General features: G+C 37.4%; 2 protein-coding genes across 15 annotated transcripts in view; one reads left to right on the forward strand and one right to left on the reverse strand.

Annotated features, from left to right (window-relative positions):
- Positions 1-676: 676 nt before the first annotated feature.
- NSUN7 (NOP2/Sun RNA methyltransferase family member 7) lies at positions 677-22,734 on the forward strand. The gene is made up of 12 exons (XM_088163309.1): positions 677-1,774; positions 4,279-4,638; positions 5,192-5,250; positions 6,600-6,730; positions 7,886-8,038; positions 9,303-9,486; positions 11,035-11,245; positions 11,845-11,988; positions 12,528-12,629; positions 13,141-13,258; positions 15,849-15,966; positions 18,028-22,734. Exons 2-12 carry the CDS (start codon positions 4,326-4,328, stop codon positions 18,475-18,477), a joined length of 1,983 nt encoding a protein of 660 aa, XP_088019435.1. The 5' UTR covers positions 677-1,774; positions 4,279-4,325; the 3' UTR covers positions 18,478-22,734.
- The window catches only part of APBB2 (amyloid beta precursor protein binding family B member 2), a 167,105-nt gene continuing 163,039 nt past the window's right edge, over positions 21,721-25,786 (reverse strand). For all 14 annotated transcript variants that reach the window (XM_088163298.1, XM_014871065.2, XM_088163305.1 and 11 more), the window contains one exon: positions 21,721-25,244. In XM_088163298.1, the coding sequence (XP_088019424.1) occupies positions 25,077-25,244 (168 nt within the window). In that variant the 3' untranslated portion in view covers positions 21,721-25,076. The remainder of the gene's footprint in view (positions 25,245-25,786) is intronic.

The raw sequence follows: 25,786 nt of genomic DNA on the forward strand, positions 1-25,786 counted from the left end.
GGACTTTTTTTTTTTTAACAGCAGATTTTTTGGAAAAAAAACAACAAACAAACCAAATTTAGGAAAGGAGCGTGGGAGCAGCTCTCGTTCCCGCGAAGGGATTTTCCTAGAGGCGCGTTCAGGGAAACCTCTGGAAGCAGCGTTTCTCCGGCACAGCCCCGTGCGCGCCGTTATCTGGCGTTCTGCGCCTCCCGGTGGGCGCCGCGGGGCGGGGGCTCGGCCTGGCGCTGGGGATGGAGCTCGGCTGCCAGGCCGCGCCCGGCGGGGCTGGCGGGGCCTGTGCGGGCCGAGCCCCCGCCCGAGCACGGCGGGTGGCGGCGCCCCGGCCTCCCGCAGCGGAGCCGCAGGTGCGTGTGGGCCGCGGCGGGGCCGGCCGGGTGCGGCCAAAGACCGGGCCGTGCCGGGGCCCCGCTGCCGTGCCCGGCATGGGGCCACCCCTACCCGGCACGGGCCCGGGGGTGGTGCCCGCAGCCCCGCCCGTAGCGCCCCGAGGGAGCCGCAGGAGCCGGGCCAGGTACGAGTCCCGCGGCCCTGCCCAGGCCAAGGGCGGCGCTTCCGCCCGCGCCGCGGGGCTTTGGGGAGCTGGGTGTGTTCCCGGGCTTTTCAGGGCAGTGTTACAATGAACGCTTTGCCTGCTTTTACAAAGAAGTAGCTGGTTGATTTTTTTTTTTTTTTTTTTTTTTTTTTTTTTTTTTTTTTGTTCCTTTTCCCTCCTATATGAATGTTGTGTGTGTGGAGTTCAGCTCTTTCTCCTGAATAAAGCGCAATAGGGGAATGGTCTCTTGGCTGACTTGTTTTCCTGACTCCCACCAGTCTTCGCTGCCCTCCAGCTTGGCTGGAGCAGCGGCTTTTGTTATAAATGAGAGACAAAAGTCTCGATATTCAGCAAAATTTAGATTGCTTTATTTGATACAGAAATGCAAGCAGCGCGCTGGGGAACGTGAGGGGTCATCGCCCACTCCACGCTCCCCTGAACCTTGGTTTGCAGCCTCTTTTTATACTGTGGTTTCTCGTTGTAATCAATGATTTTTGGTTTTTTTTGTTGTCATAAGCAGTGGTGTTTGAATAAACATCTTTACACAAATTTAGAAAGCCTTCGGGCGATAATCAGTCACAGATAGCCATCTGGTTCTTGTAGATAACCACCAGAGAAGTTTTGGGAGTCTGGTGCTTGAGATAAGCAGTATTGATTAGACAAAAGCAGGAAGGGCTATTGGGAAGTTTGATTTTGTAAGCTGGTAGCCGATACAACTTATTTGGAAAACATAACATAATATAACATAATATAATGTAACATAATACAACGTAATATAACAAGGTGATTTTAAACAATGATTTTATCATCTAATTTCTTTTATCTAGTGTCCATGCTTCACTTCGGAGCTTAGTATTCTGGTTTATACAAACCCCAATGCTTTTGTGATTAACACGAATCTTTTATTAATTATCACAGTTTGAAGCTCAGTGTCAGTCACAGTGATGTTAGGAAGCAGATGCCGTCATGCGTACCCACAAAGTTAGTGACACCAAAAGTACCGCGTGTCTGCGGCTGCCAGGGATTCTCTGTTGGTGTGTGAGCAGCCACGTCCATGCTCACGTACCCGCTTCTCACGGAGTCGCTGTTAATGTGAATCGGAACTGGGTGGTCAGGCTGCCTGCTGTACCTGATACAACACAAGTGCTGTGCGGCTGTTTTCTGTTAATCTCTTTTCTTTATTTGTAGAGGCTACTGAGAAAGGTGATAACTGAAGAAATGGGGAAGATACACTTACTGGTATATAAACAAAGGAATTAGTGATTTTTATGTGTGTGTGAAGTACTTACTATGCTGTGCAGTGAATAAATGTCATAATTCTGTCTGCTTGAGTTTATTAAGTCAAAGCTGGAGATGTCCTTCAAGCCATTCTGTTTTAGGAGACCTTGGGACCTTCAGTGTTTTTTTTCCCTGTCAACTGAGTAATCTGCTTGAGATCCACAAACAAAGGCAGGATCTTTTCTCTCTTGTCTGGGAAGCTCTTCTTCAGAGTTGAATTTTGTATTAATCCAGCTTGGTGTTTTCTGCTTGGCACAGTGTTGAGTAATTCAGACCGTGATTTACAGTGTTGCAAGCACACAGTGTGTCTGCACAGGGCAGAACACTGGCATCTCATCTTTATTAGGATGACATTTGTCTTTTGGGAAAGTATATTCATCAAATCATCCAGTGGGTGTTGTGGCTCAGCAAAAATGGCTTTGGCAAAGAAGTCACAAAGAGTAGCTGGGGACTCTATGAATCTTCAAAGTCCTTACAACACAGACATGGTTCACGTGCTGTATATTCTAAAGTGGAATATTTGCATTCACCTGGAGAAGATATTTGAGTTTCAGGCCTCTGAGATGGTGCCTCTGTTTCTGTGAGATACATTTGCTAGTCAAAATAGTGTAAAAGATTATGAAAGCATTTATGGTTTTTTTCCCTTTCTAAGCACAAGCGTTTCAGTTTGGTTTAGGTGATCTGGTGCTTTATTCTAGTGAAGAATAGGGCTTTCTTTTTGATAGCATTGTTCAATTGTTTCAATAAGGCTTCATAAAATAAACTTATTTTTGCTCCATGGATCCATCTAACAGGGATGTTGGGGCAAAACTACGGCTAGAAGAAACTGTCTGAGGCCTGAGGCCTCTATAAAGTAACAGTAAAAGTTGCTCCTACAGGGTTAGCAGTTCTCAGTTTTGGAGAGCAAATCCTGGGGAAGGGGAATGAGATGTGGCCTCTTCCAGACGGGTTGCCAGAATTCAGGAAGCCACACTGGTCCATTGTGTGGAGCATGCCGGGCTGGTCAGCCACTGACTTGTGCTGGCCTTGGAGAGTGGAGAGATGGGCTGAACATCACCCATGTTTGGGAAAGGGAGTTTGACTGGGGGAATGCTGGCTCAGCATGGAGCATTTCATGGCTGCCTGCTGGAGAAGCAACAATTTGAAGTTTGTGCCCCTTCCTTGCCTCTCCAACTCAGTGTCCTGCCATCCTCCATTGCCTCTATGGTTTTCTGTGATGGGGCAGGAAAGGAGAGAGAAAGAAAGGATGCTGAGCAAGTATGTCAGAACTGGGGAGAAGAGGTATGTATGTTATCCTTAGTGATGCTGGGGAGGGCAGGGAAAAAAGCTTGAGAATTGTTGTAATGAACTAAATTATGTAGCAAAAAAGAAGACTTCTTCCATTTGAACAGAATAGCATCTTCTCCCCCACCCCCCCAATTGTGCTATTTTGTGCTCTTAATTCTAAAATATCCAGAACTCTTTGCCAGCAGCGGATCCATGCCTAGCTTCTTGTGGTATAGCTGCTAAATTTCTCATAGTCCTTTTGTATTATTCTTCCCTAGGCAGGAAAATTAGTTTGATTTTTTTTTTAAATCTTTATTCTGTATTTAAGTTTGTTCTGGCTTAACCCACTTCTGAACATTTAATATGACTTCTGCATCTGTAGGTATTATCATAAATGCATATTATAACAACCAGAACAAGTAGGGTAAATCCAATACTTTAGATATGTTTTATGTGGAGCTTTAGCATATTTTTGCATACAACTGACTGTGGGACTTTTTCATTTCCTTGATGCCCTATTCCACCTCCGAGGAAATAATTTTTATTCTACTGTTAATGTAAGATGTGTAGAAAATTTAAGAAATGCACATGGGCATACGGAGAGTTGGATAACACCTCGAGAGACTCTCAGAATGGATTTCCTGCATTTAAAATTGTGCTGTGTAGATAATACATTAAATACATTAACATTTAGGTGATCTCTGTTTTCCACTTTTGAGAACAGATATAGAGTTTAGTGGACAAACATTTGGAATTCATTGCAGCTCTTTTCAAGATGGTTCTTCTTTGGAAGACATGATGTCTGCTTTGAAATTTTGGTGTCTTTTTTGTTAAAGGAGAATTCCTAGTAAGAGATACTATTCTGCCTGCAATAATAATGGTTTATTAGACACACAGAATCGAATCTGTGTGTATAGTCCATAAAGGACCAGTGATTGTAAAGCAGTGACCTTTTTGAAACAAGTAACCAGTCTTTGCATGTGCATTGGTGAAAACCAATAATGTAAGAAAACTCTTATAAATACTTCTCTATGACGTGTAAGATGATATGTGTATAGAAATATAGATGATACACATATATATGTATTTTCAAGATTGAAAAAATAAAAGAAATTCTATTGAAAACCCTGAAAGGAAGGGAAAAGTGTATTCTAGTGAAAGAAAATTTCATGATTCAATACAAACTTTGTGTTTTGCAGAGGCAGCAGGATTGTGACTTGCACTTACAGAGTCAGCAACTGGAAAAATGCCAGATTCTGAAAGTAATTTGGTGTCTTCACATGTGGATGTTATAAATGGTACTTCAGTCTTGAGTGAAATGAAAATTTCGGATGAAAAGAGATCTGTTGAAAAAAGAGCAGTGACTCAGATTGAGAAGAATGGCTATCCCGATTCGATATACATAAATGCAGCTAAGATTTTTCAAGGCATTCATACTGAAAAGAGTGAGGATAAAATCCAGGTGCGGTATGGCAGTAACTCAGAGTCTCCCATGATGGCTTTTAAAGATGAGCATTCCAGGCGTGTATCTTATGAACTGGCTTTCAATACTCTAAAATGTAAGTACAAAACTTACCCAAGAATTGCCAACAGAAATGATGCAGCAGAGAAAACATGGCAGAACAAATGTTCAGTGTCTTGCCTGACAGCAGAGATCTGGGGAAATTTTTGTGAAGGTTCAGGTTATTACAGAGTCACAGATTCACAGAATATTCTGAATTGGAAGGCACCTACAAGAATCATCAAGAATGGCCCATAAGGGGATTGAATCCATAACCTTGGTGTCACTAGCACCCTGCTGTGTTACTAGAACCAAGCTCATGGCAGTGTTTCTTTTCAGATCCTAATTATGGATGAATATATACATTTACTAGATTACTCATATCCCTCAAATATTTAAATATAGCTAAGTATTTTCAGCATTTGTGAAATTGAACATTTAAAGTCTATTCTTTTTCATGTAAATGAATTACATAGGGTTGCTTCTGTTGATGATTGAATTTGCCCTCAATTTTCATGATGTTTAAAATTAGTTTGGTGACTTACAAGGTTAACTTCCAGAGAATCTTGTAGAGAGTGGCATAACTTGTCAACGTTTTCTTCTTTTTACAGATCAAAATCTTCTTGAAGAAATATTGTTAGATAGTCGTACTTACCCGTGCTACTCAATAGTAAGTGAACATTTCTGTGTTGATGTAATTAGTACCTGTTCTGAGGGTTCTACAACATTCTTCAAAACAATTCTTTGTTGTTTTGAACTACATGACAGCCTTAGACTGGAATATTGCTGACCTTTTTACATAGTTGTCTAAAGCATCCATCTCCAAAGTCTGCTGTCAGATTCTCTTGCAACTGGTTGCTGGGAGTCAAAACTTTCAAAGAAAGGAAGTGAGAGAGCAAGCCATGAACTTTACTGCAGTGTAGTACTTGCTCAGTACTGCATTATCCATGTCCATGTGCTTTCCTTCCCAGCTATGTCCCCTTGTGAGCAGGGAAAGAAAATGTTTCCTTCCTATCCTTGGGAGTTGGAAAACATGGAGTGAATCCCATCAGACAAAAAAATGCATTGACCCCATTATTCATTTCCTGGGCAAATGGTACTATATACAAATACTGTACTGGCAAAAACTGGTCCAGTTTACTCTCTCAACATGCTTTCCTGCTTTGACCTGGAAAGGAATTCTAGAGGTAGCAGAATATTCTGCTGTTATTTCCAGTTTTGTCTTTGATGCCTTTGAAAATTGGAAGATAAACTTGAGCTGTTCTTGTTTGTGGAGGTTGATGTGAGCAGGCAGATGATTGAACACATTTATCTTTGCCTTGTTTTTGTAAGGAAGTAAGCCTTTCATGCTAACATTTTGTGTTTGGTGGTATTTCCCTAATAACTTGAGGTTTCTAACTGATTTTGAGACAAGACTATTTTTGAGAAGGTGAAAATTTTAGAAGGCATAATAATTGTAAGAATTTCATGTAAAGAGGCAGACAGTAGTAACTGAAGTGCAGTAATCATTGTCCTTGAGCAGGAGATGCTCCCTGGTTTAAACATCTAGACAGGGAAAGAAGGTTTTATATATATCCCAAAAGCAGAAAGGTTATTGTAACTGAGTGTATTGGATGCTACATATGGAAGAATCCCACAAGAGAGGAACTGATAGACAAGAAGCTTTTGTTAGCTTAGCTATTTAACAAATTACTTTATGAAGAAAAAATAATTTCAAAGTTTCAATTCTGGTAACATTAGATATTAAGACAGAGTATTTTATCTGTGTGCATGAAGAATGTTTTGAATTTTGATAATCTAAATAGCTTATAAGTTATGTATTTGAGCTTTAAAACAATATTTTTTAAAAAGTGTTTTATTAACCCTTCACAAGTAATTGCTTTCATATTCTCGCGAGTGAGCATTTAAGGGTTTTTAATGCCTTTTACATGGGAGACTGCTGTTTGATATGGATCTTTTTTTGCAGAAATAATGCACACTTTGGGTCACTTTCTCTATCCAGTTGCTTTTCTCTTGCAGCCAGATGAGTTAACCAGCTTGCTTGTTGTGATTCTTTATGATCTACAAGACCGAAAGTTTAAAAAACGAAAGATTTTTGCTGAAGAGGAACTTGTAGCTGAGGTTCAGGAAATAGAGAATTATTTATACAGGTATATGTGCAAAGAGCTATTTTCTGTTGATAGAGACTAGCAAAAGTGAAGATTTGTAGAATCAGTGCTTTTTAAAGGTAATTCTAAACATGTCTTTCACCTTAAAATTTTGCGGGCTTTTTTTTTTTTTTAGTGAGAGCTTAGTTTGTAGGCAAACATTCATATTTATACAATTATGAAAAATACAGCTAAGAAACCATCCTTATATTGTGGATTATTTTGCAGGCATCTTATCTTATTTTGGCATTGTTGAAACTTTCATACAATTCTAGGAAGGAAATTAAATATTCAGTAAATGTTCATAAATGCAAGTGTAATAGAGTCAAAAGGTCATGGAAGAGAATAACACTTGTTTATTTAGTAGTACTTCTACTATGAAACTTTGTTAAGTATTTATTATTTTAAGTAATTAGAACAATAACCAGAATACATAAACATTTTAATATTTATTGTCTCGTCCATCAGTCAGTTGATTAACATAAAAGGCATTTATTAGACAAAATTGTTTTGCTGCTGGATTTAGAATAGCCAAGTTCATTAATCTCTTAAGTGCAAGGTATTTCTGGAGGGCAGTAATTAAGATATCTTAAGTAGTTCACCAGCAATTTTTGTTTGTTTTGAATTGTCATGTATCAGGAGTATGCATGAAGCTTGTGGGAAGAAAAGATTGGAAATATTTTCTCAGACATTTTCATGTAATAATAATAAAAGTGACTCCTGGTTGCCATCATACTTGTATTGTTTCTGTACACATTTAGGAGCCAGCTTTCATCAAATACTCATTTTGCACATATATGTAGTTACATTTTCAAACATGCAAATGAATCTGATGGTTGTATTCCACATATTGCAGTTCCAAAACATACTGAGATTTTTTTTTAGCTGAGAATATGGATGTATTTGAGAGTCACCTGTTATGATTTCAGTCCTGCTTGATAAAAATAAAATAATCGTAGCTCTTGACTACCCCCTTGCATCTGCTGTTGTCTGGGGTAGAAAACGTTCTGTAACTGTATTTTCTGTTGAAACTTGCAAAAGAAGGTGTCCCTTTTGGATTTGGTTTCTGAGGAAGATGGTATTGTAACAGAAATGTTGCATGCTAATAGCTGATGAAAACATTTGTAAAACTTATAGAACTTGTGACTGTTTTTATAGTTACAGGACCAAACTGGCAGCTGCACTAGCACGATGTCGCATCAAATATGATGCTCTTTCAATTGAATACTTTGTACCAGAAACCATATGGAAGCAGGAACAAAGGGCTTCTACTTTACCTCTCTGTTTTTGGATAAACACATTTAAAATCAGGTAAGGTCTTTAAAAGTATCATCTGATACATCTGATGTTTTTGCATACGAAGTGATATAGTTTGCTACATACTTCTTTTAGAATTCCCAGATTTCCATATTTTTACCAGTAATTAAAAATTCTTACAGGAAACTCTGTTTCATCCAGTGCCATTTTGTTACAGTTTTTTTGGTAGTTTTTATATATTGCAGTAGTGGTATTTATACACTATTTTGAAACAATTCTTCTTACTGTTCTATTGTTTGTGTGGGTCTTTCACCAAATCAATGAGGAAATAAAGTTAGAAAAAAATATAGGTGAGTTAACTTGGTGACAAAAAATAAGAGAAATTGTCTTTAAAAGTGGGTGTATTAGTGTAAACCATAATCTTGGCAAAGGGTGTTAAGACACAATACTTAAACCTGCTGTTTATTTTGTCAGGATAGTATAAACTTGAAATTAAAATACACTTTTAAAAATCCTTATATTCTGTAGGGTACTATATATGTAACACTGATGTTCCCAGTTCAGTACTAACTGATTCATGAACCATACCAGATTATCCTGTTATCTGTTTTGTTAGACAGGTAATCCACTTTATAACATTTTCAGGAATTTTGTTTTACTGCTCTTGTCTTGGGCTAATGTTCAATGCTTAGGTTATAGACTCTTTAAGATAATACATCTCACTTTGGGTGTGACTTTATAACCCTTAAATAGGAAATAAATAAAAACTGCTCCATTCATTCCACGTTTAATGTACTGTATAAACTTATGGCACTGTCTGAAATAGCATTTCAACAACCATCTCTTGCTATATATGCCTTTAAATATTTATGATATTTAAATTGCTAACCTCAGCAGTTATGCCTTTATTACATTTACACAAGGATTCTTTCAGTATCAGCTATTAAAATTATTGGTGAGTTGGGCTAGACTGAAAGCAATTGAAAGAACTAAAGAATTCCAGCAGTGAATTTACTACAGTGTCTCCTGAGCACATGGACATTTCTGTTTCGATGCTTTGAATCATCCTCTGGAGACACATACCTCTTTTTTAATTAATTGCATCAGACTTATTAACTTACTTGTTTCAAACTAGAACTTACATGCCTAAAGTAGAGTAAATTTCCCTCCTGCATTAGACAGCATGCATTTTATACCTCTATATGGATGCATATGTATACACACACAATAACAGAAGTAAAAAATTCTTATAATCAATGTAAACTATGTTGCTGAAGTAACTCTTGTATATTTAATGGTCAGAGTTGTGTGTTAACAGCCTTGAAGATGTTATCAGAGATTTGGAGATGAAGGGATTCAGAAAAGTTGAATCTGTGTCAGACTTGGACCATTACACATATGCCGTGGACCAACATTGCCATGATGTATTGGTTTTTCCTTCCTCTCTTAGAGAAGAACTGCTTAATTTAGATCTTTTTGCTGATTGCAAACTCTTACTGCAGGTGAGTTGATGTTCAGCCTTGAGTCAGATGACCTGCAAATTGAAATAATTGCTTTGTATTAGGAAGAGGTTGTGTATTGTGTGACTAGTCTATTAAATCAGGCAGCAACAAACTCTCATAAGGCTTTGGACATTTGTAATAATTAGGTTACAAACTGATCCACTTACTGAATTTAGCATACAAATGTCAATGCTTATAATTGATAGCTGCAATTAAGTTAGTAGAATGTTTTAAATTTAATCTTAGAGGTGTTGAACTAAATATAAAAAGTGGTCAAAAGAGGCAGTCTCACTTCTGAAATTGTGAGGAAAGTTTCAATATAACTCAATATGCTTTCCGTCAGTTAGTAGATAGTGGTATGCTATTGTAATATTTCTTTCTCTTCAAATGCACGTTTGTGATGGAATGATTGCACTTTGCAGTGTGGTTCCTTGATCTCCATAACCCCCACTGGTCTTCTTCCTGACTTGCCATCATTAGAGACTCCCCAGTGAAGTTTGATGGGAGGTTTCTGTTCTAGACTAGTGGTTTGCAGTAACCATGCAACAACACAACCATGAATTATCTGAACTGTTTGGTGATTCTTGAGTGCCTATCAGAAACATTTCAACCATCATTTTCGCTAGATGTCTGAAAACTTTAGCCTTAAAATGTATTGCTCAAATTAAAAAGTGACTCAGTATTCAATATTCCACTTCAGTTTGTAGATTTTAAATAGAATACTTACAGAAAAGAACTATAGATGAGAGCCCTGTAGGTAATGGGAACAAATTCTGAGTGCATGTACTTAAAAGTATTCAAAATGAGTAAAGAAAACCATCAAAACCTCCATCTCTGTGGTGTGGTGGTGCTTGAATACTGTGTGTACATAGACAATGATGTGAACTTAAAAGCTCAGCACTTTGTTTTTCCCTTTCCATTTATCATCAGTTTGTCAGATTTGGTGCAAGACCTGGTATCTTTGGTCAGTATCTTCACTCCTTGCCTTTCTAAGTAATGTGATAAAGTTTTCTCTTAATCATCAGTGGTACAAGAGTATTTACTCTTGTGGAGCTGTCTCTGTTTTCTGCATTCCAATCTGCCTCTCTTGTTCGAATTTCAGCAAAATCTTGATCTTTGATCTACAAGGGAAACATTTTTCCTGGAATTACCATCAAGAGCTATGTGAATAGTTTTGCATTTCTCTGTTAAGCTGCCTCAGAGAATGAATTCTGCCTGAATTGTGGCCTACGTTTGTCTTTGCTGGAACAAACTGTTGCTAAGAGTTCCTCCTTACAGGGATGATATGCACTTAATTTTCACCTATAGATATTATACTTTTTAATGTATTATTTAGAATTAAGTTATTCAAACTTATTGAGTGACCACTTGGTTTTGTAATTTATTTAATTCTGTATTAGCAGATATCCCTCATTAGTTTTTTTTCCTCCCTTCTTTTCCATTTGCTATGAAAACAATGAAATACTTTCCCAATTTGGAAAAGAAGGTTGGCATTCACAGAAACCAAAACAGTTGATTATACTTAATTTTTGTGTCATTGTTTTGTAGGATAAGTCTCGCAGCCTTGCTGTCCACTCTGCACAGGCACTGTTGAGTGAAGGTGGTGACATTATAATGGCTCACATAGGTTCCCACCTGACCATTGCCCATATGTCAGTGCTGACAAATAGCAGCAGATCCAAAATTTTTGCTTGTGGTGTGAAATCTTCGGCAAAAGAAGAAGAATTGAGGAACAGTTTCAGTCACATGGGATGTGAAAGTAGGTGCTAAAGCAGTTGGTATTTAAAAAGTATTGTAATACAGATGTTTATGATATTTGTAAATATGGACTCATTCTATCAGAACTCAGAGATCCCTTTGGAGGCTTGGGGGTGGCAGTAACAACTTTTTTGTCACAAGGTGAGCTGATAGCTCTTCAGCTACAGTCAAGTAAATTGCAGTCTACCCATATCATAGTTGAAAGCTCCTGAAATATTGGTGATTTTTTCCATAGAAGTAGCTTCTACATAGCAGTTGCTGTAGGTGGTAGCAGGGAACTTTTGGTGTTTTGGCTGTTGCTTTCAGTCTGATTTCCAGCTATCTGAGAGTGTTAATCCAAAACACATGCAGTTTTCCAGTTTACCTGGAGGACACTATCAGGACAGAATGCAGCAAAACTGAAACCCCATTAACTGTCTTTTCAGTGGAAGATGCAGCCCTTTGACCTCTTTGAAATCCATAGCCCATACTTTGGAGGATCTGAATCTAGCAGGCTCTAGCTCTGTCGACTTCCATGTAATACCACAGTCTCTTCACTTGTATCACCTGTAGGCAGGCTTGCTTGCAGTCTGTAAGTGTTGAGTTTTTCCTGTTTTTCAGATATTCAGTTGTTACATGAAGATTTTACTGAGCTTGAACCAACAGACCCAAGGCTTGATAAGGCAAAAGTTATTTTGCTGCTACCACAATGCTCTGGACTGGGTGCTGGCAATCCAATGGAGTTTATTTTAAGTGAAAACAGAGGTAACTTTTGATATAAATCTAGATATGCTTTCTGGTAGAAACAGATCCCAGTATTATAGTCTAGACAATATAAGTGCTTCAGTAAATTATATAACTTAAAGAAGCCTTCCTTATTTTAATTACTATAAAACATATAAATTGCATAATTCTGTGACTTCTTCAGGTTGATAGTATGAAAGTTTGAGGGTGAATCTGTGGAGCAGAGTGTGTATAGTTTTTTTTAAGTAAAAAGACTATAGGCAGAAAATTTGTGTCAAGATACCAACATGTATATAATTTTCTATTTGATTATATTCCTTTATCGACTGTTTGTGTAAGTCCTTTCACTGTACAGTTTTTGTTAACTAGAAGCAAGTAAGAGGCACCAGCAATTACCAGTAAAGAAGTAAAGCAAATAAATCAGGTGCTCCTTGGTGTTCTAATTTGTAAAACTTACCTTCCCATTGCACCAGTAACAACCATGTCTGCTTCTGCAAACAACTGAATTGTCAGACACGAATATAAATTGCAAGACTAAATTTACTACTCTCTGCTTTTAGATGCAGGATTGCTACGAGACCTTTTCCAGGGATTTGTGTCTGAGGATAAACTCAGTATTCTTGCTGAGAGGCAGCTTAATGAGTTGATTCATGCACTGAAATGTAAGTGTGCTAGTTTCCTAATTTCTGGGAAGACTTTGCCTATCAATTAAATTGTATTATCACAGTCTTAATAGAGTTAAAAATACACCAATTACTCTATTAATTAGCAATAAGCATGTAACCAAACCCCCTGAATAATTATTTCCTCCAGTCTGAAGGTGTTTGTGTATCCTGGTGTCTACCAGACATTAATACAATAGTCTTCAGTATTGTGCAGAGAACTGGCTTATGGCTTAGTTATACTCTGCTTTGGAAATTCTGCAAATGTAGTCTCCCTCCATCTGCATGCTGCCACTTTTTTCCTCTCTCCTTTGGTAGCTGTATGAAAAGACTGGAGACAGCTTTGACTTTGTGCTGAAATCTGCAAATATTTGAAAATATTTTAATTATTTAAAAACACTAGAGATCAGGAGGTAAAAGTGACATAATTTTTATGATGCTTTTAATCCTTACCAAACCACTGTCTGTATGAAGAATCTGAAGAGTAAAAAAGTTGTGTTTTGTTTTGTAGTTAAAAAAGTACAAGCTATTGTTTACTGCACTTGTTCAGTTTACCCAGAAGAAAATGAACTTGTAGTGCAAAAAGCACTGGAATCTGGAGTGGAGGGAGATAAAGTACGACGATATAGGTACAGAATGAGTAGTTTTTATCTGTGGAAAAATTAAAGTATGACTTTAAATTGTAGCATAATTCTTATTCTAGACTGATAAGTATCTTACATGAAATTAAAATAGCTTTTGCTGCCTGTCACACCATTCTTTTTGTTTATGAGATTACTTAGCAGTATTCAATTGACTTTCTCATCTAATATTTTTGTTCATCTGAAATTAAGATTGGAGGAAAGCATCACTGGTTGGAAATAACATTCTTCAGATAGAGCTATTGCCATTATTGTATTAGTATTCAGACAATGAAACTAACTTGCTAGCATGCTCTCTGCTTCTGATGTAGAATAATCAATTTCAAAGGAAAAAGTAAATCTTAAATTGTAAGAATAATACAAAAGAATAAGAACCATTTGCTGTAGGATTGCTCATTGCTGTATTCAGATGAATGACTTCTGGGAAGGACAGGTCTACTGTAGAGATCATCCTTTGGAATCATGGCAAATACAAATATATATGAAAAAAGTATGTATGCTGTATACTTTGTATGTCGTTATAACCTGTCATCCCGTCAGCCATTTATGGCCTCTTGCTTGTGCTTTCCTTTGGAATTTGAAATTTTCTGGAGTCTGACCTCTGTGCAGCTGTTATTCTATGAAGAGAACTTGGGGGACTTTGGAATGTAATGGCCTCTAAATTATTGAACATAAATAATATGTAAATTCATAACAAAAAAAAAATATTAAAGAAAAAAAAGTTCCTGGAGCTTTGTTTTTTTTTTAAAATCCCCCTTCTGTAAAACACCTCCCCTCCCCACAAAGCTATCCCAAAATCTCTTCACTGTTTTGCAGAAGCATTATGGATGTTGTCAAACCACCAAATCATATTACACTTTCAAAAAGGCAATCTTGGATGGTAAGAAAAGGACAATAAAATTATGTTAGGATTTTTTCAGACTTGAGCACATTTCTGAGTTTCATAAATGACAATTTCAGATTCAGTTCCTCCTTCACTGTCTGGCAGTATCTTGGATGTTTCATTGTAGTCCTTGCTACAATAAAGCTGCTGGTAACCAGCACGAACAGAGCATAGAACACCATAAATAAAATATACAGAGTGATTATGCTTAAGATGAGAAAGGTCAAGCCATTTAAGATGCATGTACTACTTACCAAAATTCCTTTTACACTTTTCTTAGAATTAGAGAATTTATTTGACTAGAACAGTGCAGTATAGAATAAAAGGCTGCTGCAGAGTTACTAGCCCCCAAGTTCACAGTAGTATCTTTGAGAGACAAGTCATAATAAAACATGTTGTATGATCATCAAAGATCTACTGAATATAAATTCTCTTTTCTAAGAAAATGGAGGCCTCTTAGGAAACTCTTACAACAATTTTGCTTAGTTGCAATTTATCTTTTGGAATTCCTCTGCAGTAGGGAAGTGGTGCCAAACAAAATAAGGCTCTGTTGGAGTTTGGGGTCACACAGCTGGTCTTAGGGCTGTGCAGTTTTAAGGGTGATTTCAAACATGTTTGCACTGGTTAAGCTGAACTTCCCTTCAGGATATGACAGTTTACAGCAGCAGCTTTACCTAAAGAAAGGGTACACATGGCAAACAGGTGTGTATAGAAAGTAGTCTAAACCACTCATGTATTTTGCTTTAGCCTATCACATTTGAATTAATTTCTGCATAATTTTTCAGGGTCATTAAAGGGATTCCTGATGAACAGTAACTTGTATACATCAATAAAAGATTACCACTTTGTGGTTTTTTCCATTGAATAAGCTGATCTAAAATCAAAAATCTGTGTCATAAGATGTAAGAGTTTTATTTATTAATGTGAGGAGAACATGAGCCTTGTAGCCTGTTTTATGAAGTTCCAAGAGACACAGAAAAAAAATCCAGATCACGGTGAGAACTTGGAAACAAATAGTTTTGCAGATTTCCCATTAAAATCAAACTAGCCAGCCAAATCAGGATATTGTTTTCAAATATTGAATATATCTCTCTGTAACCATCTTTGAGTAAGGCTTTTTCACAAGAGGGTTAGTGGACCATTAAGGAGTAGCACTCTAGCTTACAGTGAAGAAGAGGGAATTATAATTACAAAACGACATTTTAATAGTGTTTGTCTGTACTGAGACAGCTTAGTACTAGTTTGCTAGCTTTATGAGCCAAGTCCTTGAGACTGTTTTATAACAATCAGGCATTTCTGGAATCAATGAAGAACAGGAGAAGAGGTTAGTTCTTCCCTCCCCACTGATGCACTGAAAAACTAAAATTGGAGAAAAAAGTCCTCAATTAGAACAAATAGCAAATTTTCCTAACCTAATATTTTTAGCTTAGATAGATATTTATTAGTTATTATTATTATCTGGTGATTAATACACTTAATCATTGGGGAAAAAAAAGGAATTACTGAAAAAAAAGGAAAACACCCACTTATTCTAAAAAGGTGAATTATCATGATTTGCCTGAATTGCAGTTTTAAAAACTAATGATAAAACTGTTATTGAAAGATATAATTTGAAAATTACTTTTAATGTATCCTTGTTTATTTCCTTTTATATTCTTAAATATTATTTTCTGGTCTTCTGTTTCCTTTTTACAGGGTTATTCCTTCTGTTTTTTCTACTTGCTCCAATTCAGAGTCTTCCACTGAAATGTTTTTCAAAATGGAGCCATCAGAAATTTCCAGTGGCTGTTTCCTAGCTGTTCTAGAGAGAGAGGTAAGCTACGAAGATAGCCATTTAAAATCACTTCACAGAAGATGAGTACTGCCATTTTCCACAGAAGAATAAACAAAATGGAACATTTCAAATAAAATTCCTGGCTGCTCTTTAGTTGTCTTAAGACTGAAAGACAGGTGAGCAGTTGAAATGTGCCACTTCTGGAGTTTTATGCTGAGCACAGCTTTAAAAGATGTGCTTGTTCTTCTGGAGCTCTTCATGATCAGAGCAGGCCCTTGCTCCAAGTTAGTGCCAGCAACATCTAGAAGAAATATATTGCTGTTATCACACTTTGGAATTAAATACACAGCTTGATTAGACTCATGATAAAATGGTGTCTAGTAAATGTATTTGTTATATGTGTCACCAAGATTTTTCAGTATCCAAGCAGCCAAAATCTTAATTCCTATGGGTGACACTATTATAATTTGAATAAAATAGATATGAATATGTTTCCTTCCCAAACTAAGGCATATGCAAATCTGGCTTGAAAGACAGGGGGCTTTTGCTGAGTAAACAGAAAAGTCTTGGCATGATTCCTGAAGAAAAGCCTTAAAGGGCTAGTTTGCATCTCTGAGCATCAACATTGTCCTTGTCTCTAAGAAAAACACACAATATTTCCACCAAAAGTGGAAGGGCTGTGGGGAAGAACTAATCTTAATTTCATTGCAAATTAAATATAAGAGATCAAGGAGATTGAGATTGGTGATTTGTACCATTTTCTGTCATACTGCGATTACAGTGTTTGAAGGAAGCTTGCCTCTTGGGAGAAGTTAGATTTTATTAAGAGTAAGAGAATTACATATGAAAAGCCCTTCAAATTACCTATTATTTCTTTCTTTACAATATTTAACTAAAGCTCAAACCAAGTTAAAAATATTTATCATGCTATGTGCATCTCTACCATATTGTCTCTCTCCAGAGAAACAAACACTTTTGTTGCAGGTAGTTAATTCAAGTAATTTTTTTGGGCCAGATTCTAATACAAAGAAGCAATTGCTCCAATGGCCACTTTTTAGGTGATTCAGGAAATGAACATTTTCCACAAAGTAGAAAACATGTACTTATAATTTAAATTGAAATTCCTTGTTTACAGAAACTTTCTTCTTAGCTTGTTGTAAATAGTTTCTTCTCCAGGTTTCTCTTTATATACTTGGATGCTTACCTTGTTCCTAGTTTGAGAGCTCCTTACTTACTATGAGCAAGAACTTTCATTACTGCGAAATTACTCATGTTTAATGTTACTGATATTTCTGTATTTTAGTAACTCTTTCTGATACACACACAGAGGTAATAGATATGTATGTTCTTACAGACATATTACAGACCAGGTCAGTGTGGGAGTGTGTTGGTTTTGGCTGGGGTGGAATTAATTTTCCTCACAGTGACTTGTGTGGACCTGTGTTTTGGATTTGTGCTGAACACAGGGTTGACAACATAGAGATGGTTTTGTTATTGCTGGGCAGGGCTTATACAGAGCCAAGGCCTTTTCTGCTTTTCACACTGCTGAAGGGACTGGGGGTGTGTGGGAGGCGACACAGCCAGGACAGGTGACCCAAACTGACCAAAGGGATATTCCAGACCATGTGGTATCATCTCAGTATATAAAGTGGGGGGGGGAAGGAAGAGGAAGGGAGGACATTTGCAGTTATGGCACTTGTCCTCCCAGGGAACCACAGTCTTTATCTTAACCCAGGAGTTCCCTAGCTTTACTCTTCCAGTTCCTTCCCTGATCCTGCTGGTGGGGGAGTCAGCAAGCGGCTGCGTGGGGCTTGGCAGCCAGCTGGGGTTAAACACAAGTCAGACACACATTACAGAGCCCAGAATTGAGTTTCCCCTCTTTGGGTCAGTAGAGAAGAAAGCCTCTGAAGAGCAAATGCTCCAGTACCTCTTTGCATGAGTCAAGTTTTTAATTTGGTGAATAAATAGTTTGGTTAGCATTTATCACACGAGACTTAAGTCCTTCTGCTAGATTCTGCTGTCTTTTTTTTCCAAGGAGTAAATTCTGAGTAGCTCAGTATTGTGGCTTAGATTCATTGGTGTTTCCTGTGAAATTTTCAGAAAGGTACTTCTAAAAAAGTGTCTGCTAAAGACATTTTGGATGCTGCTGAAGAAGAAAATCTACTAGATGGCATCGCTGAAGAAAAACCAAAAGAAGAGGTGAAAAAGCAGAAAGTAAAACAACGTAGACGTAAGGCTACTGCTAGTAAGCCAAAAGCTGCAAAGCTCCTTCACCGCCAAACTGGTGCGAATGTTAAGGCTGAAGTTCCTGTGTCTAAAGCAGCCAGTAAGATACAAGAACAGCACGAGGGCCACGTAAAAGCAGCCAGTAATGCATCACAGAAGACGGTGCACAGGAAAAAAGCAGCCAGTAATGCACCACAGAAGACTGTGCACAAAAAAAAAGTAGTCAGTAACACACCACAGAAGACTGTGCACCAAAAAAAAGCAGCCAGTAACACACCACAAAAGAAAGTGCACCGAACAAAAGCAGCCACTAAAATACCATAGAGGAATGTGCACCGGAAAAAAGCAGTCAGTAACATACAGCAAAAGAATGTGCCCCCAACAGTCAGCCGTGTTGAACTGAAGAACCCTCATTCACACACAGCCCCACTGAAAGTGCCAAAGCCCACATCTCATCTGTCACCTCTGGGCAAGGCATATGAGAGACAGACACCTGCTCAAAAGGCACATGCAGAACAGATCAGGCTTGTGCTGAAGCTCCTGGCAATCACTTTGCCTCCATTAATAACACAATATGAAAGGTTGTAATGAAACAAGCCCAGGGTATCAACTTAACATTGCTTTCATGGCCAGATTGGAGCACAGGATCCAAGTGGTTGGATAATTCCACCACCCTGGTCAAAAATGGTCAAGCAAACTTGGCTGTATGAACCTTCAGACTCTAACTTCCCTTTGTAAAGAAGGTAAAGATTCCTGTATATTTATCAATACTCTTACATTACAGTATATCTTTATGCAAGGATAATCTGGCCTTGGGATAGATTTATTATGGGCTATGTATGTATAAATATCCATGTTAGATAGTAACTTTTAATGCAGTAATGACACTTTAAAGTGAATGCAGCTCAGCTGCCTAAGGCTGATAGACTCTTGGTGGAAGTGAGGTCAAAGAATGATAGCCTCTTGCTATACACAGGTATAAGTGACAAGCTAAATCCCCCCACTGTGATCTAAACCTGTGCAAGTAATCAGTTTCATATTGATGTTTTTAAAGTGAGACTGAATTTTTTAAAGTGGGTTTGCTCTACAAGTTCTAGATTTTTGTGAGTTTCCGCTTAAGATCGATGCATGGAAAATAAGCCTTGTATTTCTAAAACTAAATATTGAACTTTTGTATAGGAAACTGGCTAAGTACATTAAAGCCCATGCATAGGCTTTCCAGTACATGTTCTCTTGGTTTCTTCTTAAGTGTGCATTGAAATACTAATAGTGAAATTTACATCAAATATTCTCATGCTAAAAACCCTGAATTGTCATCATAATGTCACATCAGACTATGTCATGGTTCGTAACTGCTTTTCATCAATTTCTTAACATAAACAGTTCTTAGTTGAAAAGAGCTGCTACTGTCAAAGTAACATTTTTATAAATGTTACTGCTAGTCAGCTGAATAATGACTGGACAAAGAGTAGCTGCCTGTCTTTGGAAACAGCTGTGGGCTTCTAAGCTGCTCCCTTTTAGTAGCAAAGATAAAATAACTGTAAAATATCTACAATTGTCTTGTAATGTGAGTAGAGGATAAAGGGAGGCACAGAGATACTTTTAACAATAAATCTGATTTGTATTTAGAAGTTGTAAAAATGAAATAGAGATAGCACAGCAATACAGAAAGGCAAAGGTAGCAGAAATTTTCCTCTAGGCAACCATTTCAGATACTTGGCAAGAGTGTTGCCAGGAGCATCACCAATATAGTGTGGAACTTAACCAATTTGACATATGGGTTTGGATTTAGACCCACCCAGAGAAAATATTGTAACATCTCTGTTTTCACCCACAGCAGTCAGTGTCACTGGATGAGCAGTACCTTTTTAAGAAAAGATGTGAATGATATTACACTAGCAGTGCAGACAGCTGTCTCTTGTTCATCTGATAAATATCCTTGCTTCACTGAATCAGTGAAAATTTCTTTTAGCATTTTAATCTGAACCAGCTGTCTTGTACAAAGACATCCCTCACCTGCATATCGCTGTGAGCAATCCATGCTCCCTACCCATTCCAGTAACACAGTGAACTCTACTCTTATTCCTGAACAAATTTGTAAGGATAGATTTAGACATAGATGTAGACCCATACACATGTCACGTGTAGCACTAGAAAAAAAGAAGTTCTTATTTTATTGCAAAACCATCTAGGAGGAGGAGAGATTCTACATGTTGGATAGAAGGAATGGACACTATGGAGATATATTTTTTCCAATATGGTTGTTAAATGCTTAAAATAGACTTAAGAGGTTCTGCAGTTAAAGAATGATTTTTTTTTTTAAATCAAGATCTGTATCATTCATTAATAAAGTTAAAATTACTTGTAAAACAACATACCTGTGTCTAATGACAGAATTTCTGGGCTACTTACGTAATATGTGCCATGATGTCCCAAACTTGGCCTCATGTTGCTTTCAGGAATTTGCATTTTTGACACAGTATGGAGGTTAAACCAGTTAGAATCTTGATGTCTTACCAAGAATATCAGAGATTGAATATTTCAACTGCAGGTCAGCAGCTTACTTTGTAAGCCTGGAACATCACATGGTGGCAACATCTGGGACTGACTTCAGATGGTTTGTAGGTAGATGCCTATAACACTCAATGACTTTTTACAGTAAAACTGTATCTTATGTAACTATTTTTCTGTAATCTAGTTGTCTATTTGTAATTTTCAACTAGAAAGTGTTGATTCAGCTTTCCAGATACAAAACTCTTCACAGTACTGCTATTGCCTCTAAACCACCAGTACGTTTTTCCCTTCCCTCAACCACCATTTTGAACAAAATAATTTCGCAGTTTCATGGAGTAGTAACAGTTGAGACAATCACTTTATGCAGCTAAATTTATTCTCAGAACAGATTACATTTAAATGTGGAGAAGTGGTCAACAGCAGGGAAAATTGTCCTTTTTGTTGTCAGTCATGTACTTTTATGTAAGACTGGGCTCTGCTAATAAACAGTGGTGTGTTTCCATCTTTCTTACTGCTGTTAAATCAAACCTGATTTAACTTAAGTAAACCTGTCCCATTGACTGATGGGACAGCACACGTTGTGGCAATGTGCTAATTACCATGCCCAAGAAAGGAGTAATGCATTTGGGGGTAATATTGAAATGCTGAGCCCATACTGACTCTTGAAATGAGAATGTTCTCTTTTCAATGGGTGATGTACTAACACTTTTGGATTCCATGGTAAATGATCCATGAAATGCTTGATAAAATTAACACATGTAGAACCCTTAGTGACAGAGAACTGGTGTGAGCTGTTAGATATTCCACAGTTTTTGTTCCTGTGCCACTAAAGGGTATAATATTTGTTAGGTACAGGTGACTCTGCACAGGAAGTGTATCAGTATACCTTGTTCTACTGTGAATGGATTTTATGCTATTCCTATGCTATTTTTGTTATTCCCAGTTAACCACCCTGTAGGTAGCCTCCATAGCCTTTCATCTCCCACACCTCCTTGCTCCCCAGTAAATGAAACAGTAAGTGGCTTAAATAAAACCTACAGCCAGCACTACAGATTTCAAAAGAAAAGCTTTTATCTATTAGTCATTGACTGTGAATATAAATCTCCTTGCTTCTGCAAGGAGTGTGTTAATTACATGACTGACTGACATGTGATACCTCTAACTTACTACTTGCATTGAAAAAAAAATTAAGAAGTTTGCTTTGCTTTACATGATTCTTCTACAGATTTCAATAAAAATGTGACTACAAATAATTACAAAGCCTATCTTTTTTAGGCAACCTATAGTATACAGAGTGGAGAATGTTACAAGAGCACATCCAGTAAAGACAATACATCAACATAATAAAGCAGGATATTTCAGTAAAAATAGAATAAATAAAATAAAAATATTTTAAGCTGTATTTAACAGGTTAAGTTAGAATATGGCATCAGACATACAAGGCATAGTGAACATGGCTGCCGGCCTACAGAATCACTAGGTATTATAAAAAATGCATAGATAACTGAAGGGTTGCTATAACATCAACTAGAACAGTTGCAGTTGCTTAAACTCACATACACACACACCCCATACATACTTTTTTGGCCATGGTAAAAAGGGTGCCTGAATATATTGTGAAGATAATAGGCTTTGCAATATTAGGCTCTGATTCTGCAAACACCTGGGTGTATATTAAATCTTTTGGAGAATAAGGAGCTCTACTGAAGCAAAAAGGCCACATATAGTCAAATCATCAAGCACACTACTTAAATATTTGCAAAATCAACAGTATTTTGTTAACAGACATAAACTGCTTAAAACATACACTGGCAAATGATGTACAGCTTTTTAAATACCTTTCTGTCTTCTCCTCAGCCCTGCCTGCAGTTGCACACATTGCTAATGAAAGCTAACAGATGCTCCTAGCCTTGACAACACGGATATAGAATCTTTACACTGCTGTTTGAAAAGTGTTGGTTTAGTTAAAGAGAATTTGGATCTGTCTTGGGGAGAATCAGCACTATGCAGATACAATGACAAAACTTAATTATACTGTTTAAAATTAATTCACTGCTATACAACAGTTGCCAATTCCAAATCATGATGTTGTCAGCAGGTACTTTAAAAAGACACTGTCAAAATATTTAATTTAAAATAAAATAAAGAGTGAATCACTAGCACAATGACGAACAAGGAAACCTTTATCTCTTAACTTCACAATCCTACCTAAGGGTACCATGTTAGCCACCACAGTTTGAAAGCAGGCATCCCTGGAAATGTTCAAAACCAGGTTGGGTGGGCGACTTTGTCTGGTGAAAAGTGCCCCCTGGTAAGGATTTGGAACTAGACAACCTCTGAGGTCTCTTCTGAACCAAACAGTTCTGTGATTCTGTGATAGGAAGTGAGTTTTACACTGCTCCTAACAGAGGTGACTGGGATCAGTACTGGAATCTATAGGAGCTATAAGCAAGATGTCATCCCCATGCTTTGTGATCTGGCTCCGTGGTCAGTTCAAAGACAGGCACTGCTAAAGGGGGTGGGTTTGTTTGCACCCCTCCCCTCCAGCTCTCCCTGTGGGCACAGCATAAGCAGCTTCTCCAGCTGTACAGGCAATAGAGGTGGTGCAAAGGAGGTGGCAAGAGCGTGAGCCTTGAGAGGGGAGAAAGTTGCTTCAGTGCCTGAGGTGCAGAATTGTGGTCATGAAGAGATTCGAGATCCATAGAGGATCAGCTCTTCAGAGGGCATTGTAGAAAGCTAAATTTAATTACAATAGTTGCATAGCCAGCCTTCACCTGACACTTGCTCATACATCACACCGAGTTTAGTAATGATTTTACTGCATTTTTCAATGCAGAAATTTCTTGAATCATCATTCTTTTCCTGTTGTGTTCATAAGTTACTTTGCCAGGTGTGGTCATTAATTTCTTCAAACAAGGAAATAAAAAAGAACAGTCTCTTGCACAGTAAAATAAAAAAAGAGCTATTGTAACAAGAACTTTGCCAGTGCTCCTTTATCATTGGAGTATGACAAGATTTGCAGTCTTGGGAGACAGTTACAGTTTGGAACCTAGCTATAAACAGAGGCAAAACATTTTTAACACGAGTTATACATACTTAATGTTCTATTTCCAAAATCTGTACCAATCTGCAGGTTTAGACAGAAGATGACAAAGGGAGAGACTGAAGATGCATGAATGCATTTCAAAATCAGCCTGAGGTATAATTTTGAGGGCAATGCTGGGCTGATTTGTGAGGGTCTGCAGGTGTTAAAACAAATCAATTAGATGAAGTCTTTGGAACCAAACATTGAAATCCAATTGTACTACCTGAAACACTATCATGTTAAAAAACAACTCTCTTCTTATTTTGTTACAAGAGCATTAAAAGTAAAATAAATTTAACAAAATTTTGCAAATAAAAAGAAATGTAATTGTTCTTTTTCTGGCATCCTAAGTATTCAGCAACAAACTCTGAGGGGAAGGGGGATTTATGCAACCAGACACCAAACTGAACATTTTATCAAACACTTGTATAGAAAAGGTCTGGAATTGTTTAGTCTCTATAACAGTTGTAAGAGAATAAAATCACTAACTACTTCTTTCTTATTACTTATATTGGTTTGAGCCCTCCAGGAAACAAACAGTATTTTTGATGAATTAATGACAGATTTAGGAGAATAAATTTAACAGCCAGCAGTTGAATTTGTATGTTTAAAGCTGAAAAGCTTCAGTGGATCACTCTGCAACTAAAAACACTACTGGATTTTTCATCATTGGTTTGGTTTTAAACAAAATTCTTCTGTAAGAGCATAATGTGTAACCAGAAGATGACATAATGACACTATAATTCAAAAACATGTCAGGGAGATTTTGAAGTAGTTGCTAGACCAATGCTGACAAACAATTTAAAACTAATAGGTGCAGTTCTGTAAAAAATAAAACTTGGTATTTAATCTACAGTAATTCAATGGTAGCTAATACTTGATACCTATTCCAGTGTTGAAAACAGAGCAAAGTGCTGTAAGATTTAAGATTGGTTTGTGACAAATCCAGCTCAAGAAGTTGAAATTTTACTCAGGCATCATTCACTCCAAGGACTTTAGCATGAGTTCACTGGGAGGGACGTGGCCATATTCTCTTTTTTGTGTGAGTTTAGGTAATGTTCAAGTATTTACAATCAAACAGACCTTCCATTGCCCATGATGTAACTCACTGACAGCAAAAAAATTATTCATGCTTCTTTTCATATCACACGATGGTGGCAAGAATGAGAACATGCTTGTTTAACATTGTTTCAACAGGGGTAAATTCTCTGAAGAGAAAGCATCAGCAACTGAAATGGAAGGTCAGACATCGTCCGTTCATTTTCCCTAGTGTAGCTACTTTTATCTTCAGTCAAATGGGAGGAGAATCTTCTCTCTTACACAGCTATGGCATCTCAGTGACCGGGCGTTTCTGTTTCAAAGTGTCAATGAGAGACAAGACTCCTCTTTTGACGTTGGTTGTAACTCTTCTGGTCACCGAGTCTGCAGGAGGTGGGGGCGGCCGAACCTTCTGTGAAGGAGGTCTGGCTACTAAGCACTTCTGATACCGTAACTGCAACAAAGCAAAGCCATTCTGCAATCAGGACTGGGTCAAATAACTTCATAGACCTTTTAAATACACTTTTAGTATTTTCTCGTTAAATATAGTAAAACCTCTGTTTTGGTTGTGACCAAATGCTCAGCTGAAGTTAATGGGAAATTGGTCTGTCAATGTTTGGGCAGAAACTATCCATTAGCACACAACAGATACTAAATTATAAAAATATCCACTTGAAAACTGAAAGATAACTTTTCTGGGTTCAGGTACTCTTCAATAAGGATTATTTTCACTATATTACCACTAGATTTCTTAACACAGTTCCAAGCAAAATGTTTTTCTGGCATTAGGTAATTTGTGTAGTGAAAGAAAATATTTCTAATTTACATATATGTTGCAAAGGTTAGGAGAGAAAATAATTAAAGGGGCATTGTTCACTAAGCTGGCATTTCAAACATTAAAATGTTTGAATTTTAATTGATTAAATATATCATAATATTAGTTCCTACTTTTATCTTTCTTTTCTTTGTCTTGAAATTAATATAATTGCAAATTTG

This window comes from Sturnus vulgaris, chromosome 4, assembly GCF_052056855.1.
Source record: "Sturnus vulgaris isolate bStuVul1 chromosome 4, bStuVul1.hap1, whole genome shotgun sequence".
In the NCBI taxonomy this organism is placed as follows: Eukaryota; Metazoa; Chordata; class Aves; order Passeriformes; family Sturnidae; genus Sturnus; species Sturnus vulgaris.